Raw genomic sequence first — 18,202 nt, forward strand, 5'->3', positions numbered from 1 at the left:
TTAAACATAAGACCTAACACCATAAAAACCCTAGAAGAAAATCTAGGCAAAACCATTCAGGACATAGAGGACTTCATGACCAAATCATCAAAAGCATTGGCAACAAAAGCCAAAATATACAAATGGGACCTAATCATATTTCACAGCTTCTGCCCAGCAAAAGAAACAATCATTAAAGTGAATCGACAACAAACAGAATGGGAAAAAATTTTTGCAATCTACCCATCTGACAAAGGGCTCATATCCAGAATCTACAAAGAACTAAAACATATTTACAAGAAAAAAAAAACAAATAAGCCCACTCAAAAGTCGGTGAAGGATATGAACAGACACTTTTCAAATGAAAACATATATGACGCCAGCAGACATGAAAAAATGCTCATCATTACTGGTCATTAGAGAAATGCAAATCAAAACTACATTGAGATACCATCTCTCACCAGTGAGACAGCGATCATTTAAAAAATCTAGAGACAACAGATGCTGGAGAGGATGTGGAGAAATAGGAACACTTTTACACTGTTGGTGGGGGTGTTAATTTGTTCAGCCATTGTGGAAGACAGTGTGGCGATTCCTCAAGGACCTAGAAATAGAAATTCCATTTGACCCTGCAATCCCATTACTGGGTATGTATCCAATGGATTATAAATCATTCTATTATAAGGACACATGCACACGAATGTTCATTGCTACACTGTTTACAATAGCAAAGACTTGGAACCAACCCAAATGTCCATCAATGGTAGACTGGACAGGGAAAATGTGGCACATATACACCATGCAATACTATGCAGCCATCAAAAAACGATGAGTTCATGTCCTTTGTAGGGACATGGACGAACCTGGAAACCATCATTCTCAGCAAACTGACACAAGAACAGAAAATCAGACCCCACATGTTCTCACTCATAGGTGGGTGTTGAACAGTGAGAACACATAGGCACAGGGAGGGGAGCAACACACACTGGGGTCTGTTGTATGGAAGTAGGGGAGGGACAGCAGGGGATGGGTAGTTGGGGAGGGATAACATGGGGAGAAATGCCAAATATAGGTTAAGGGTGAGGAAGGCAGCAAACCACACTGCCATGTGTGTACATATGCAACAATCTTACATGTTCTTAACATGTACCCCAGAACCTAACATGCAATAAAATATATATACATGTATAAAATAAAAATTTTTCAACAAAGAATTTTATTTTGAAGGTATTGAGTATTGGTGTTCTGTATCTGTCCCTTAAGTAGATTTGTTAATTGCATTGTTCAAATATTGCATCTTACTGGTTTTTTTCTGGTTGTTATTTCACGTACTGAAAGCAACCTGCTCATAGTTCCTACTATGATGGTAGATTTGCCTGTTTTGCCATTCAATGCTATCACATTTTTATATTCTGAGGCTTTATTACTGAATGCTTACAAATTTAGAATTGTCATATCTTTTTGGCAAATTGAATTTTTTATCATTATGAAATCTACCTTTTTATCTCTAATAACCTGTTTCACATTAAATTCTACTATGTCTGATAAAGTTCAGGCCTCACAAATTTCAGACCTGCAAACACAGCAGCCTCTTCTAGTGCAAAGCGACTTGCTCTCCACACAGCACTATATCTATAGGAATTGCAGTTTGAGTCCCAAACCTGACCCACAAATGAATCCCATTATCTAATTAAATGACTCTCAATGCTAGTTACACATTAGAATCACCTGGGAAAAGGAGGCCCTTTTAAAAACAGCTGATGTCAGAGGTCTGTCACAGAAACTCTACTTACTAGTCTGGAACAAACCTGTATATTACTGTTTAGTAAAAGCACCCAGATTTTTCTGACTTTATAACCTCTGGCTCAGAATGATATCCTGCCACCTCCACCAAGGATGTTGCTCAGATTTATAGTATCTGAATGGAGTCTGCACTCTGTGGAGTTTGCAGTCAAAAGCCCTGCCAGATGAAAAACGAAAGATGGAAGAAACCATATACCCTGGATGCCTGGTTCTCCCCTGTCCCACTGTATATTTTCTCCAGGTATGATACTACTTTTTCACACTGTGGAAATCTACCCCAGCAGATTCACAGCCTTTTCTTTCTTCCCTAACCTGTCAAGCTATAGCCACAAAGATACTATGTGGTAAGTGTAGCAATTGTGGCCATCACATCTGCATTCTGATTTCCTTTAGGAGTCAATAATGAAAGAGGAATAAAAGGAAAAAAGAAAGAAACTAGTTAGCCAGCCCCTGTTAAATTCAGAAACTCTGCTTATTTCTCTGAACTGCCAAGATCCCTGAACTGCTTTTATGCTACCCATACTACTTCGTATGAATTGTCTATTACCATCTCCTCCACTGAACTCTAAGCACTCCAGAAACTGGAACTGTGCCTGGTACCTACTTAGCAGGTGCTCAGTGAAATGTTTGATAAGTGAATAACCAAATAACTAAACAGATGGAGAAGAAGAAATGTTTCCATAGCAGTGGAAAAGATGCAGTCATGGTTTCACTGCTAGGGGCCAGTATTTAACATGGATAATTGAAAACACAGCAGAGGATCAGAGGAGCAGAACTCAAAATCTCATGTGAAAACTCAACAGTTGCTCTTTTTCTTAAACACAGCCTGCTTCTTTTCAAGGCAGCTAAACATTTACCTATCTCCTTGTACTCCATTTCTACTTTTCTTCTTAGACCTCACACACAGCAGCAACCTGATTGTTTCAAAGTGCTCTGTTCTGCTTGCTTTGTCTATTTCCACTTTCCAGCTCAGCAGCAGCCTAGTTGTTAGGGACATCCTTAATATAACAGTAGGAACTCTTTCCAGCTCTACAGCATAGTTTAAGGGAGATTAGTTGAATGTACAGTCCTTCCTTACGCATTTTCTGATTTCCACAGTGTTTTGAAAGAACTGAGAGTTAAGACTGCTTATCCACAAGGCTTTTTCAGTAATGTTGTGTTTATCTTAGAATTCCGGCCTAAATGGTAATTGAATTGTGCATGTGGGAGAATGCAGCCAAGATGTTTCAGTAATCATATGGTACCAGGGACTGTGCTGCCTGCATATGACTCTGGGCAGAAGAATCTGGTGCCTTCTTTCTTAAGGACTGGGGTTCAAAGAGAAGTAAAAACAGGATGAAGAGCAGCTCACACCAGCTCACTTGACACCGTTTGAAATACAGGAGCACTGTTTCTTTTCAACATTCGTTACTATCAAGTATTCCCATCTGGTAGCTCTAAGAGAGCATAGGATGTGAAATGTGAACAGCCATTTGAATCTCTGTGGAGCCACTGCAAAGAATCACTAAGAAGATAAGTAGGGTCAGCAGTACTAAGACCCATCTATGTGAGTTGTTTTGGAGATTGCTAACATCCCAGTCCAGCGTTATTTATTCCACCTACTGACCGAGACCTTTATCCTTTTGGCTTAAGACAGTATTATTCAAAAAATTGTCCATGGACCACCTGCTTTAGAATCATCTGTGGGTGCTTATTTAAAAATACTTATCCCTGAGCCCCAGATCAATAAAGCAGAATCTCTGGGAGTGAGGCCTTGAACTTGTCCTGGGTAAACCACTCAGCTTATTCTTTTGAACCCTAAAGTTTAGATTGCTGCCTTGAGACCTTACTAAGTATTAAGTGTCAAAGAGCCCCAAGAAGCAATAGCATTGTGAGCAGGTGTTAGTCATTTTTATTGAAGGATCTAAGGTTAGGTTTTTTGTAGAGAGAATGATGGAAAAGAACTTGAGAACACAAATACTCATTGAGAAGGAATAGGTTACTACTAAAGAGAAGGAAGGAGTAGAGAGAAAAGAGCCGAAGAAAAACTTCTTTACTTCATAATTTTGCCCTAGGTTTTATGGTCATTTGTCATAGTTGAGTTCAATCCAGCAAACATATATTGAGCCCCTACCAGGTGCCAGATACCAGTAAGAAAACAAAATAGAAGGAAGCTCTTAAATGGAGAATTTAAATAAATGAAGTAAGGCCAAAAATTGAGATTCATACAAAAAACTTTGGGAGCTGAGAAGCAGGGACCCTGATGGCAACTTAGCTCCTAGAGAAGGAAGTGTCTGAGCAGGAAAATTAATAGAAGTTAGGCAGATTTTGAGGTTATGTGTGGGGGCAACTATTGGGGAGGAGCTAAAGAGGGAACAGAAATTGGTGGGAAATGGAGCATGTGCCCAACATTGGACAATCTGCCCAAGAAAAGGTCTGAACATAAAGCAGTATGCTATTTCGGGATTGGCAAGCAGTTCAGGGCTGCTTCATCATAAAGTACAAAGAATGAGGAAAAGGCAGTCTATGATCCTAAATAGGTAGATCAGAGCTAAGTCAGATATGTGCATATTTTTATAACTTTTACAACATCCTGTTGTGCCAGACATCTAGAAGTCTTCCTGGATCTGTCCTTCAAATTCATTCCAGGTTTGTGGACTCAAAATGTTAGTTGTGATTGCTCCAAAAACATATTACAACTGGCTTGTGGGCCCTCTATGGGACAGTGAAGTGGACCATAATATCAAAATTTTTTCAATGTAAATTTGAGCTTGTTTTGACTATTACTGGAAGAATACTTAAAAATAGTAACATTAATGACTTCTAGAGAGAGAGCACTGGGAACAGAGTGGAATGACTTTAATTCTCACTGTATGCCCTTTTCTACTGAATTTGAATTGTTTACCATGTATATTTATCACGTATTCAAAAAAATCATAAAAGAGAACTAAAGAGACATTTATTCCATAAGATAAAGAAATTATCAGCATATAAAAGAGTGATTTGCTAGGCACAGTGGCTCATGCCTGTAATCCGAATACTTTAGGAGGCCAAGGTAGGTGGACCATGAGGTTGAGAGATTGAGACCATCCTGGCCAACATGGTGAAACTCAGTCTCTACTAAAAATACAAAAATTAGCTGGGCATGGTGGTGCCCCTGTAGTCCCAGCTACTTGGCAGTTTGAGGCAGGAGAACCGTTTGAACTTGGGAGGCGGAGGTTGCAGTGAGCAGAGATTGTGGCGCTACACTCCAGCCTGGCAACAGAGCAAGACTGTCTCAAAAAAAAAAAAAAAAAAAAAGTGATTTAATTTATATTAATAACCAAGTTAACAACTTATTATACAATGGTACAATGGTGACAGCAATGATAACATTAAAATAATTTTGTCTTTCAAATCCTGAGAAAAACATGAGGTTGGAGAAATCTTCTGTATATCCTCTATAAATTTTGCCTCTTTTTTTTATTTTCCAGTTTGCAGCCCACCTTGTGAAAATGAAATATCCAAGAATCTGTATTCTAGATGGTGGTATTAATAAAATCAAGCCAACAGGCCTCCTCACCATCCCATCTCCTCAAATATGAAGAACCAACAGTGTGACTGCCAAAGGTCAACGTTGCATCAGCACCAACAGCACAGTTCTTCATATCCATGCCACTCTCAGACAAAACTAGATGTCCAGATTGTTGCATTTCCATAAAGTTTGTCACGATACATTTTTTAAAAATCTCATAACCTACATGTTCAGCTATCCAGGGAAGAAACTTGACTGTACATGTATTGCTGAAGAATTTTAACAGTGAAATCTGATCATGTATTTTTACCACGCTACCACATAAAACCCAAGGAATTCAGCTGACAAGACAGATTTAGCATTATCAATAAATCCCAGTTGCCCTGAAAAAGCTGTCCTCCATGGTACTGAACAGACAGTTCTACTGATTGTATTATTTAGAAACACTTTGAATGTGGGCTGAAATCATCATCTTTACCTGATAATGAAAATTGAGAAACTATTCACAATGCATTCCTGATAAATAAATGCTACATTTAGTAACTTATTTCACCCACAAAAGGGGTGTGTGTGTGTGTGTGTGTGTGTGTGTGTGTGTGTGTTTAGAGGAAGTAGAGTTTGACCCATTGCACAAAGTGGTAATATTTACTCCCAGAAAAATGAAATTTAGAAACCATTAATATTTGATAGAATATTTGGTCAGTTCCTATAGCAAACAAGAATGACTTCAAAAAATTTTTTTAGTTTATCACATGAAAGTCTGTATAGTCAGTCCAGGACTAGTATACTGGTTTCCTGATCATTAAGAACTCATTATCTTCTCTCATTGCCCAACCTCAATACATGACATCCATCTCATGGATGAAAATGGCTCCTGAGCTTCTAACATCACATCTGCTATCTAGAAGGAAGAGAATGAGGGAAGTAGAAAGGGGATAAAGAGAAAGGAAGGAATGAAATATGGAGGGAGGAAAGAAGAAAAGAAATGAAAAAAGGGAAGCATGCTCCTTCCCTTTAAGGTCACAAACCAGAAGTTGCACACATTACCTCTGCTTTCATTGGCCAGAACTTAGGCACCTGGCCACACCTAGCTTTAAGGAAAACTGGAAGTATAGTCTTTGACTGGTTGACCATTTCTCCAGCTAAAAAAAAATCTTATTACTGTATGGGAAGAAGAGAGTACATATGAGGTACAGCTAGCAACCTCTGCCTCTGCCACATTATTTGAAAAATTAAGTACTATACTTCATTCAATCTAAGACATCTCACAATTTTAGGTACCACAAAGAAAGAAAAAAATGCAGCCAAATGAATTATGACACGTTGTCAGTTAAAAAACACATTCCCTGGGAGGCCAAGGTCAGGAGTTTGAGACCAGCCTGGCCAACATGGGGAAACCATGTCTACTAAAAACACAAACATTAGCCAGACACAATGGCACATGTCTGTGGTCCCAGCTACTCAGGAGACTGAGTCAGGAAAATCACTTGAACCCAAGAGGCAGAGGTTGCAGTGAGCTGAGATCAGGTCACTTTAGTCCAGCCTGGATAACAGAGTGAGACTCTGTCTCAAAAAAAAAAAAAAAAAAAAATCCCATTTCAGAAATCTGAAAAAATATGCATCTTTTAATTATTGAACTATAGCACATCCTTTAACTATCTTCAATTTTGTTTTAACTAAAAAGTGTTATTCATCTATAATTTATATTCCACTTCAATGTTAAGACTACCTAGGCAGAGCCTCAATTCAACTTTCTGGGCCATGGTTTTGTTGTGGTTGCTATTGTTTTGTTTAGTTTTTTTTTTTTTTTCTTTTCATCTACTTTTTAAATTGAGATATACTTAGCATAAAATTCATCCTTTTAAAATGTAAAATTCAGTAGTTTTTAGTGTATTCACAAAGTTGTTCAATCACTATTATCCACAATACTTTCATTGTATGCAATTCTCTACCTGATTAGCAGATATTCCCCATTAACACCTTCCAAGGTCTTTGATAAATTTTTATATGTGGAGTAAGGGGTCCATCTTCATTCTTACATGTGAGTATCCAGTTGTCCCAGGGCCCATGCTGTTTTCTTTGTTTTATTCCATTTATTTGGCCATTCACCAATATGTTTTGAATACCTGCTATGTCCAAGACACTAATATAATCCAAAGTTCTATCATTTTGTGATCCTTACATAGTATACAAAGAAAAAAATGTGAGAATTAATGGGAACAAATATTTACCAGGATTTCTCTAACATTGTTTTTGGGTCATCATCTACCCTGTTTAGAGAAATATCATTAAATCCTCCTGTCCTAGCAATTACAATTATTTTCCTTCAATCTTTGATGACTTTGACCTCATAGTCAGAATGCAGCATTGATGATCATTCTGAGTCTTAACTTTGCCTTACTGAGAAAGCAGAGAAGAGAGGGATGGAGGGGCAGTGATTTGAGTTGAATAAGATGGTAGCTAGTAGGAGAGGATGAAGACCTTGTCAGGAGAACTGTGTAAGAAGATAATAGTCGCAACCCTCTGTCATGATTTTGCATTTGATCTTTCTTAAAACTTGACACATTTAGGCTTATTCCAGGAAATTGAAGTTTTTTAAACATGCAAATTATAATATTTAATATTGTCAACAGTAAAGTAAGAAAGCACACTATCACTGCTGCCATGTTTATACATAGAGCATGTTATTTCATGGTGGATGATACCAACAAAGTTGACCTCAACAACGATTTGTTAGATTATACATATATAACCCAGGATTTATTTGAGGTCCTTTTGCTACATTATTGACTCCTACACGATCATTATCGTCACTGTTTCTGGCTCTACCTGGAGTGCCATAACTACCACCACCAGCCCACACAGATACACATACACACACACTCACACACGTATACAAACTCACATACACAAACATACTTATTAATCCTTGATAATCTAGCAACAACAGTGTACCTCTTCCAGTCTTCTCTGGCTTCCCCATATTCCATTAGAGCCTCAAATCTACCAAAGCATTCCATTCATACTTATAATAGATTTATTGCATCATTTTACAATTATTTACATTTAGGCCCCTATTAAAATATGAGCTCCTTAAGGTCAGGAGATATAATTTATACCTTTTGCTACCTTCATCAACCTACTATGTTGGATATGTGTAATTAATACTAAATTGAATATCAATTTTAGAATTGATTTGAAGGGAGAAAAAAATAACCTGTGGTAATTTTTTTCAACTGCCAAACTTATCTGGTACCTGATGGTATATAAATAAATTGAAATCTCAATTTGTGAAGTATAGAAAGGATCTCTAAAGTTCCATCCAGCTCTAAAATTTAATAATTCTGGAAGAGTAAATAAACTTTCAAAATAAGCTAATTGGATCCTCTTTTTAAAATACAGAAATGTTAGATTCAAAAAGCATATTAAAAATAGCTAATGTGTACAGGTTAAAAAATAATGTTTAACCAAGTGTAAAAGAAAGAAATTTCTTTCATTGGAAATGAAAAGGACCTGAAAGGCACAGCTTTTAGGCCCGTAGGATATCCATTATCAATATAAGCCCTAGGAACTCGGGGTTTAACATGTATATAGGAATAGAAGACATAGCTTTGGACCTTCTGGGTGAGAGTTCTTATAAAGACGTCTTTATGAAGTGGCAGTCTCAAGGAACTCTGCTCCATGAAATGACAAGACATAACTTCCCACCAAATTAGGGAAGCTACAGAGGAGACTGTCATTGGCCTGGTTATTCTAGATGAAGGAAGAAAAATCTATTACGGACAGATGGAGTTGTTCAATGGAAAGTCTGGGGTAGGTTCCTGATGGAGAACAGGCTTTAGTGCACTTCAAAAGGAAAACAATGAATTGTTTAACACTTTTAGAGGACACAGTGGTACCAGATTTTTGTTTAACTCCTTTGCTTTCTTCCTCCAAATAGTCACCAAAAAATATTCCATTGGGAACAATATCAAAGGGATTCTATAGTATCTCCAAAGAATCTTATTCACTAGTTTCATTTAATAAAATCCACTACAAAGAAAGAAAACTGCTGCCTTTAATAGAAAGATAACGTTGGCACTGTTGTTGATAATCTAGCAACTCTTTCCATCAGTTGTAACTAGTAATCCCACTGTTATGCCTGCTGAGCCAATATACAGTTATTATTTACCAAATAATGCTTTTTTCAACATTGATTAAATCAGAGTGGAAGCAAAATGGTAATATTTATGATAAATTTTAGTTTGGACGTTCAATGTCAAGATCAAATATTCTTCATAGCTACAAACTTAAATTTTATGTGGAAAAGCAATGATGAAGAGTTTCAAACCTTAACTGACACTTAACAGGATATGTAATTGCTCACACACAACCTTTAGGTTTTGTAATCCAGTTTTATCTCATACAATATTAGAAACAGTACACTTTGTAAATAGCTATTTTAAAAGTTAGCCATATTTTTAAAGTCACATGTATTTATAACTTTTCTGAGTAATTTTCTTGTTAATGCCTTATTATAGGTGCTTGTAACATGAAAACTAAACTTGGATCTTGGTATATTCAGTATTCTATAGATAGATTGTGATATGCATAGCTTCTACTGTGACTTTCAGACCTAATGTCTCCTCTTAGGTTTTCTTTAATATCCTTTCTCATTCCTTTCAGGGGGCCTATTTTTAGTTTGCATTGTTTGCAGCATTTCAGTAATACTGTTCTATTCTAATAATATTGTTCTGCTCTAATAAACGTTTCTAAATACTGTGGTTCCAAAGCACTGTATTGCCAACATTTCTAGATATTAACTATTAACCCCCTGCACGGTGGGGGTTAAGACACTGCTCTGTCTTAGCCTAAGACCAATCTTGGAGATATAACAAATGCATGTAAAGCATTAGATCAGATTCTAAATACTGCTTCCTGACATGCTAAAAGATTCAATCTTTACTCTCATTACATGTGTATATGACTTTAAAAACAGTACATGCCCTCCCATTTTTTAAAAGACTGTTACAGCTTGAACACTAGCATTAAAATCTAAGATAATCCTTGCAAAAGAGACTTAATTTTCTAAAACCTGGACACCTATTCTTATTCTGTTATTAATTTTTTTTCAATTATATGAGCATATTTTCAGTCCTATAGGGTAGAATGATTTAGTATTCCAAGCCCTGTATTACACTGGAACTGGCTCCTATAGCTTGAAAGTGCTGAATGTTCTCATCTCTTCTCAACTCTGTGGTCAGTAATCTCAGGTTAGTGGCTTGTCATCAGCCACATCAGGAGTATTTACACCATAGAAATAGGCAAATATCCTAAATCAGGCTCTTTTAAAAATTTTTATTTTTGAGAGCCAGTCAGTAACATTTACTAGTGCATCATTGATTTAACCATTCTAGGGTCATTATATTTTCTGTACTATAAATTATGAAAGTAAAATGAATGTTAAAGATTATTCAATCCAAACGCCATTGTTCAAAACAGTAAGTAAAGTAAAAAAAAAATTTGCAAACATCACATAGCTAGTAAAAGGCGGATTCGGAATTACAATACTGCCTTTCTGATTCCTTGTCTATTTTTCTGCTCATCATATACAGATAGAAAAAGTAAAGGGCACCAATTTCAAATTCATTACATATTTATTGCAGGCCAAGTTTGGATCAGCCACTGTATTATATGATGTGGTGAGGTACAAAAATGAAGCACTGAAAATGTCAATTAAACTGACTGCTGACTCTATCACATGGAAATGCCACTTAATATCAGCCCTTAGAGGATGGCACTCTCACCTCCTTACCTTCTTCAATATTCAAAATTATATTTTTAAAAAGAATGCATTTGAGCATTCTGCTCTGAGGGAAGAATCACTATTTTCAGGAACTCTTGCTATGTATTAAGTTACCTCTTCACCTTCAAGACAACCTTCCTCAGAAAAACATCCCTGGTAGAGAAACATCCCTGTACTGCCTCTGTCTACAGTACAATCCTTGATATACAGGATCAAAGTTGGCTCTTAACCTTTGTTTTCTATGTCTTAGCCAGTGACCAGGCTTGAAAAATCAGAAAAGTCCTCCTTTCAGTTTCCCAGTGGTGTGTGGAAAGTGAAGGTGAGGGAATGGGGGATAGCTGGCTTCTGGATTTGTTAACCATGAAAGAGAAGAAATAGAGGTCATTTAAGTCATTTGCTAACTTTAAAATACAGTTTTGTGCTCTGAGATAAACTGATAATTATTTGCCAGATAGCACGTATTTTCTAAAATTATCTTTAAGATCATTAATAATTCCATATACCATGCATTCATAACCATAGACTCCATATAAAGCCATTAGGATTTGAAAGGCATGTGAGAAACAGAGCTACTGGACTGAGGCCAGATGGCACAGATGGTAGTTTGCAAAGTGATGTGCAACCAAGAAGGGAATCACATTATTGTTTAATAAGAATGATTTATATAAATGAAGATTTTTTTACATCTCTGGATGCATTATATTATCATTAATTACATGTGGCAGTATAAGATGACAGGATGAAATATTTGTCTAAATGTAATGCCTAGTGTGACCATTTTAACTCCCTACTCTGAACTTCTTTCCTATTTTCAAAGATCTCAGGATCTGCTCCTATCCCACACTGCCTTAGCATGACTATATTCTGGAGAGGCCTTCCTGAGATGCCTTCTATTGAAGACCTACCCTGAGCAACTGGCATAAACAGGTAGAATCCATTTCCAGGATTTATCCATTTACCTTTGTAGAAAAAAAAAATGCATATCACAAATACTGATTCAGAGGTAGGAGGTTATTTTGAATTGTTTCTCAAATTAGTCTGACAGAGATAATAGGTGTTAAAAAGTTTTTAACCCTACTTTGGTTTACTATAACTCACTGACTGCTATACTGTCCTCCTAAATAATGGTTTATCTATGTTTAGATTGTAACAATATTTCTTTTTCATATCAACTACTGTCAGGTAGTCATTTTGATTTCTGCCACAATTTGGTACCTTGAAAAAGGCATGAGAAGAGTGTTTCCCTGGTGGTGAAGAAACTTTAAAATATCCCCCCCGCTTTTTTTAATTAACTAACATGAATCCAAACAGATTTTAAGTCTAACAGCATCCCAGGTATAGAGAAGGACTAGACTAGTTCAAGTTTCAAAAGTAATATACCTACAGATATTATTTTTAAAAAACAAAAACAAATTGAAGCCTCTATCATGACTGATGCGTTACTAATATTTTACAAAACACACTGGACACGAAATGTGCTGATGAGGCATTTAAGCCTGTATCCCAAAATATGTTTACTTGTAAGTCACATATGTGTATGTATGTTTAAGTGAATGAAATAATAAAAAGGAGATGACTTTAACAGATTAAGTCTTAACACTCATTTAAGTGACATGTTATTTTAACATGAATCCTATGCAGCAATATAACAACTATTTAAAATTTCAGTGGTGACTTTATAACTTACATAAAGCAAGATGTTACATATTTGTAAAGAAACCATTCCACAAAATGGTAGCAGCTCAGGCAGAGACTGATGACATTAATTGTCCTATAAATCACTAACTCTATGGCATTCTGAAATGAATTTTAAATTGCCCTGTTTGATTAAGTGAAGTAATATCAAAATTAATATTAAAGTTAATTATTGTCAGCCAAATTCTGTTAACTCAAAAAGAATAAATTAATAAGTAAATTAATTGTTGCAATTACTTAACCCTTTTAATTAGCTTGTCCTGCCCAGGACATTAACTGAACCACTTTTAAAAAGCTGTTAGGCATTTATTACAAAACCTGATTGAAATTTTATGTGAGTATATTATTGGATGCACACTTTATTACTTACCAGCTAAAACTAAATGACGATTTTTAGGATCTGAACCAAATACTAAATTAAATATCTGGTACAAATTAGTTGTATAAAAATAAACAAATGAAAACAGTAAATTGTGAAAGGGGCCTAGTGACAACTTCGAAGGTTGACATCCCACACATATACTTCTACCAGATACTTCTTGGTCCATGTCATGATAATTTTATTGCTCCTTGAAAGCACATGAGCACTTCAGTTGTTTCAAGAGCAGGTGAAACCTCAGCTCCTCCACGACAGCTATCCCCTAAAATGGCGTGTGTATTTTTTGTTTACTCAGATCTTGGAAGGCTGGAATGAGGAAGAACTATGTGCTGAGGTTTCAGGTTAGCTGGCATTTGCTTAGTGTTCATGGTTAAACTTTCTCAAGGATCTTTCATTTCACAACACTAAGTTTCCTTAAGCCCCCAGAATTATGGTAAATCCTACTTCATGCAGCACTATTCAGGAAGCTCAAACCTCCACTGTGGTCAAAGTAATGACTCTTCAAAGAAGGGTTTCCAGATTTCCAGTGTCAGCATTTAACCTTCAGACATCTTTAGAGTAAGAAATATGTTCTAGGACCCCAACACTATCATGTTAAGAGTACATTCAAAAAGACTACCCTGACAAAAACAACATGTTTCAGGAAGAAGAGGGGGAAGCGAGGGTTCAAGTTTTCCTCTCCCTTAAACCTCAAATTACAGGGAGCCTGCAGGAAGAAAAGGAGATCAATTATCAGAGAACTTGGATTCCCTACTACTGGCTTCTGCACTGTTTTTTTCAGTGTGTGTCTGGGTTCACATGGGTTCCCTAAGGCTCTGGTTCCTCACATTTAAAAGAGATAATAGCATTTATCCAGCCTGTCTCCTAGGTTTATGGTGAAGCTCATAGAACAATATTTTGTAAATGGAAAAGTATTATTCAAATATGTGTATAATTTTTATAAAAGTCAATTGTTCTGTAAAACTATCAAGCCAAACTCTTGATCTATTGTATAGTTTTTAGAGAAGAAATATTGACACAACAAATAATTACTCTTACAATCCATAAGCCTTTCCTATTATGCAACATAAACAAAATGGAAGACTTCACAAGCAGTATTGGGTATACACTGCACACTTGATACTGTTTAATTTCATTTAAAGCACTTATTTCTGCTAAGTTTATAAATTTTATGCAAGATTCTTTCAGACTTCTCTTTGTTTTATATATCACCGTTTCTAAGCCCAGCTTTACCAACTAAAACACACTTTTTACAATAATCTAAATTCTCTCAATACAATCTGGCAGGTTCAGTTTTGCCAATAACTATCTACACCTAGATGGCAGAGATTAACTTTGTTTCAAATCCACCCTTCCCTTCAGTTTTATCTCCCTCTTCCCTTGCAGCTCTCTCCTGGACTTCAAAGCAGCTTTGTGGTTTGCCTTACAGAAAATCAATGGTTGGGAGATGAAAAGCAGCTCTTGTTTATCTCTGCTTGCTGAAGGTCATTCTACTCAGTAGCATTTGTGTGAGATCCACAACTATTTTTCCTCACAGAGGGGAGAAGTAAATTGATTACATACACAGAAATCATTATAAAGAGAGAGTGGGCTTCATTTTAAAGTGGTAGGATCATATCAAAACACAAATATAATAAGAATCAGTATAGTAGCAAAGTACTGGTGTTCAGAGTATAAGTTTAAAGTATTATTTAATGTGACCCTGATTTTATAAAGCTGTTATATGTCTGGACCTGTTTCAGGGTACAAAACTACATAGTTTATCACATATTCAAACAGGCACCCAAGAAGTTATTTGAGCTTAGTAGGCCTTAAAGACTATGACTAATAAGCCATTAATAAATGAGTGCTATGGGTATTGAATTCTACATAGGTAAGTTTTCTCACAGCAGATATGGCCAGAATTATGGGTCTTGCTTAGCCAGATTGTCTATCAGTCTGTTTTCGAATGCTGATGACATGTTGTCACTCAGCCCTATTACATGAATTGCTTAGCTCCCAGTGTTCTTTACATAACAAGTCCATTGCTTGAACAAGTATTGACAAAAGAAACCTAACAAGTGCATACATCCACCGAATACCATCAAGTAGATGGTGAGCTTTCCTGGAGTCCTATAGCAGGTAGGCTGACCCTCAATGATAACACTTTGTCCTGTCTCTGTGATGAAGCTAGTGGGTTAGGTCAAGTAGTAGAGTTTTAGAGGTATTTTATGGCATTAAGGCAGAGACCTAAAAATCCTTGTCATTCATCCTCTTCTCCACCAAGTTCCCAAGTGAAATTTACACATCAGGGATAACAGCAAGCGGAAAACAAAGTGCCAGCTTATGGCTGGGCTAGTGACCACTTCTCCACAGTTTAGAGCTTCCATAACCCTGGATTAAAACCCACAGCTTATGCTCAAGGCCTCCATAGGATTGTGTCTGCACCAAGCCAGAACCTAAATCTTGGATCTCATTTTCTAGTTTATCACATAGTATGAGAACCAAAACAAAGACGCAGTACGCTTTAAGTATGTGGATAAAAAGATAAGAACATCACAAAAAGATGGCCAGGTAACGAAAGAGACCTTGTTCGATTTACAAATTGTATCACATGCACTGAAAAGAGAGGAAAGACAGAACCTCTTAAAAGTTAAATAGTAACCCTGCCCATCAGGAAGTGTGGCCAAAAAAATGTTATGGAACCAGACCAATCAGATTATAATTGCCTCTTTTTGTGGGGAGAGGCAAGGAAGGGGAAGAGGAAAAATGTGAGCAAGGCTCCTCTTCCCCAGATACATGATGCACCCCACTTTCTGGATTTCTTTGAGAACAAGATGGGTAAAATCTTCATTTTACTATTTCCCATAGAAATAACTACACTGTCAACACAAAAGTGGGCTTTAATGAGTGTTTATTGATGAAGGAAGAGAAACATTGTCTACGATATAAAAACCATCAATCAACGATTGATTAAGTACCAGATACATTTTTGTACCCTAGGATATGCAATGGATGCTTAAAGAAATAGTCCATTGTCCCTGTTATAAGGGTTGACACATACAGGGAATTAGAAAAGAGAACAATAACATAACAGTGTGACACAGGCTACAAATGTACTGTGTGCTTAGCAAAAGCTAAACCTGGGACTTCCTTGTGAACCAAGGCTGTTCTTAATGAAACCACTTCACAAGATAAGGAGCTTTTATGCTTTGGACTTGGGCACTTTGCCACTTACTGAATGTGTGACCTTGGGCAAGTTATTGTCTCCTTCAGCCTCAGTTTTTGTTTTGTTTTGTCATTTTAATCTATTAAATGAGCTCAATTAAAGCCTGCTTTGCAAACTTGGTATGAGGTGTAAAGAAGAAAATGGTTATAAGGCAAACAGTACATAGCACGTAGAGCACATAAAAATGGAGGTAGCTATTTTTATGCTTTTTTATTATTAACCTACTAAAGGAGAGCTTTTCACCTTAATATCGGTTCACCCTACAAACACTTAATCTAGTAACTTTTCCATGCTTCAGGTCTCTTTTCACCCATTACATGGGAATTAACCAGTTAAACCACAAAAACTGCTAAGGGTTGCAGTAATCATGAGGAAGAGCCAGAGAGAAAGGAAACAGGGCCTTTCCTTTCAGAAGCTAATCCAAAAATGAGGGCTGGGAGTGCTAACAGTAATGAGCTGGGCACTGTGGAATTTAGTACAATTATTGCTGAATTTGGGGGAAATGGCACCTTTTTGCCAGGGTTATTTGCCAGGCATCCTGAGAGCCATCAGGCATTTGCCTGATGGAAGAAAGGCACTGTGGTAACCAGCTGCTGCTGCTACCTCACTAAACCTTTACAAAAATAGTGTACAACTGTGAGGAGCTATGCAATTTGGTCGAGATAAGCTGCCAACCAGTCCTGACTTCTTCATGTTCAGATATCCTATTTTGAGTCAGTTGTATGCATCCACAAGCTGAAATTCTCTTTTAGCTACTGTCTGTCGCCAAATGTTCTCTTGCTCTGTCTAAAAATTACTTTTGTCCTTAACATGCATCAATTTCCTAAAAGCACAGTGAGTTAATTCTGTTGCAGGTGGTGATGGCATGTCTTCCTGGGCATCTCAGCAGGGAATTTTATCTTGACACAAGGATTAGTACAGAATTCTGGCATCACTGAGCACAAAAGTACCAAATCTTTCCTCTGCTGCTTAATTATTGATATTAGCAATAAGTTAGGTATTTTAACTAAGAATTCATGGGCTTAGGTAAAAAATAAGGTATTTGTTACTTCACAACAGCATAGTACTGTTTCTGTTCTAGAAGTAACCTAATTGAATAATCTTAGAAAAGAAAAAAAAAACAATAATTTATTGGAGTAAGTTTTTTATTGGGACTTTTAATTTTTAAAACTACCTTAAGCATGCCTCTTGTTACACTCAGTCTAAATAAAGTTGGAGTTCAAAATCAGCAGGTTAATTGTGTTTCCTTATCACATATTCTTTAAGAAAAAGCACCAACAACTTTTTGATCATATAGGAACTTTGATTCCCTAAGAATACTTTTTGATAAATTTAAATACATTTTTTTTTTACAGGACATTATCATGGATGACGAGTTCCAGTGATTACAGAGAAATTTCATGGACAAGTACTACCTGGAGTTTGAAGACACGGAAGAGAATAAATTCACCTACACACCTGTTTTTTTTTTGTTTGTTTTGTTTTGTTTTGTTTTGTTTTGTTTTAAGAACGAGAGAAAGAATGAAAAAGAATAAAAAAAGAAAAAGAATAAAGGAAAGGAAGAAAGAGGAAGAGGGAGAGAGAACAGGAGTGTTGCTTTATTGCCTGGGCTAGAATGCAGTCTAAAACTGAGTATGCCTGTAATTGTGTTTAATAATAGAGACATAAAAAAAATGAGGGAAGAAAATAATTAACAAGCAGCCAACCAATATTTCATTTAAACCTGTAAATACGTGTGATGTAGTACTGATAAGAGTGTATATTTTGTGTATTTAAAGTGGAGAGTTCTATGAATGTTAATTAAGACAACTTGTTCTGGACCTGAGTTCAAGTCCTGAATATCGATGTTAACATTCTGTC

At 36.4% G+C, this 18,202-nt stretch overlaps 1 protein-coding gene and 1 long non-coding RNA gene across 6 annotated transcripts in view; both read left to right on the forward strand.

Annotated features, from left to right (window-relative positions):
- Window positions 1-5,831, forward strand: part of TBCK (TBC1 domain containing kinase) — a 272,708-nt gene extending 266,877 nt beyond the window's left edge. For all 5 annotated transcript variants that reach the window (XM_032254843.1, XM_032254842.1, XM_032254844.1 and 2 more), the window contains one exon: window positions 5,235-5,831. In XM_032254843.1, coding sequence (XP_032110734.1) covers window positions 5,235-5,345 — 111 coding nt within the window. In that variant the 3' untranslated portion in view covers window positions 5,346-5,831. The remainder of the gene's footprint in view (window positions 1-5,234) is intronic.
- A 990-nt stretch (window positions 5,832-6,821) lies between these two features.
- On the forward strand, window positions 6,822-10,041 carry LOC116534453. Its single transcript, XR_004261723.1, has 2 exons — window positions 6,822-8,224; window positions 9,344-10,041. It is a non-coding gene; the product is annotated as an uncharacterized LOC116534453 (long non-coding RNA).
- The last annotated feature ends 8,161 nt before the right edge of the window (window positions 10,042-18,202 follow it).

This window comes from Sapajus apella, unplaced genomic scaffold (genome assembly GCF_009761245.1).
Source record: "Sapajus apella isolate SASKATOON/1434 unplaced genomic scaffold, GSC_monkey_1.0 scaffold87, whole genome shotgun sequence".
Lineage (NCBI taxonomy): Eukaryota > Metazoa > Chordata > Mammalia > Primates > Cebidae > Sapajus > Sapajus apella.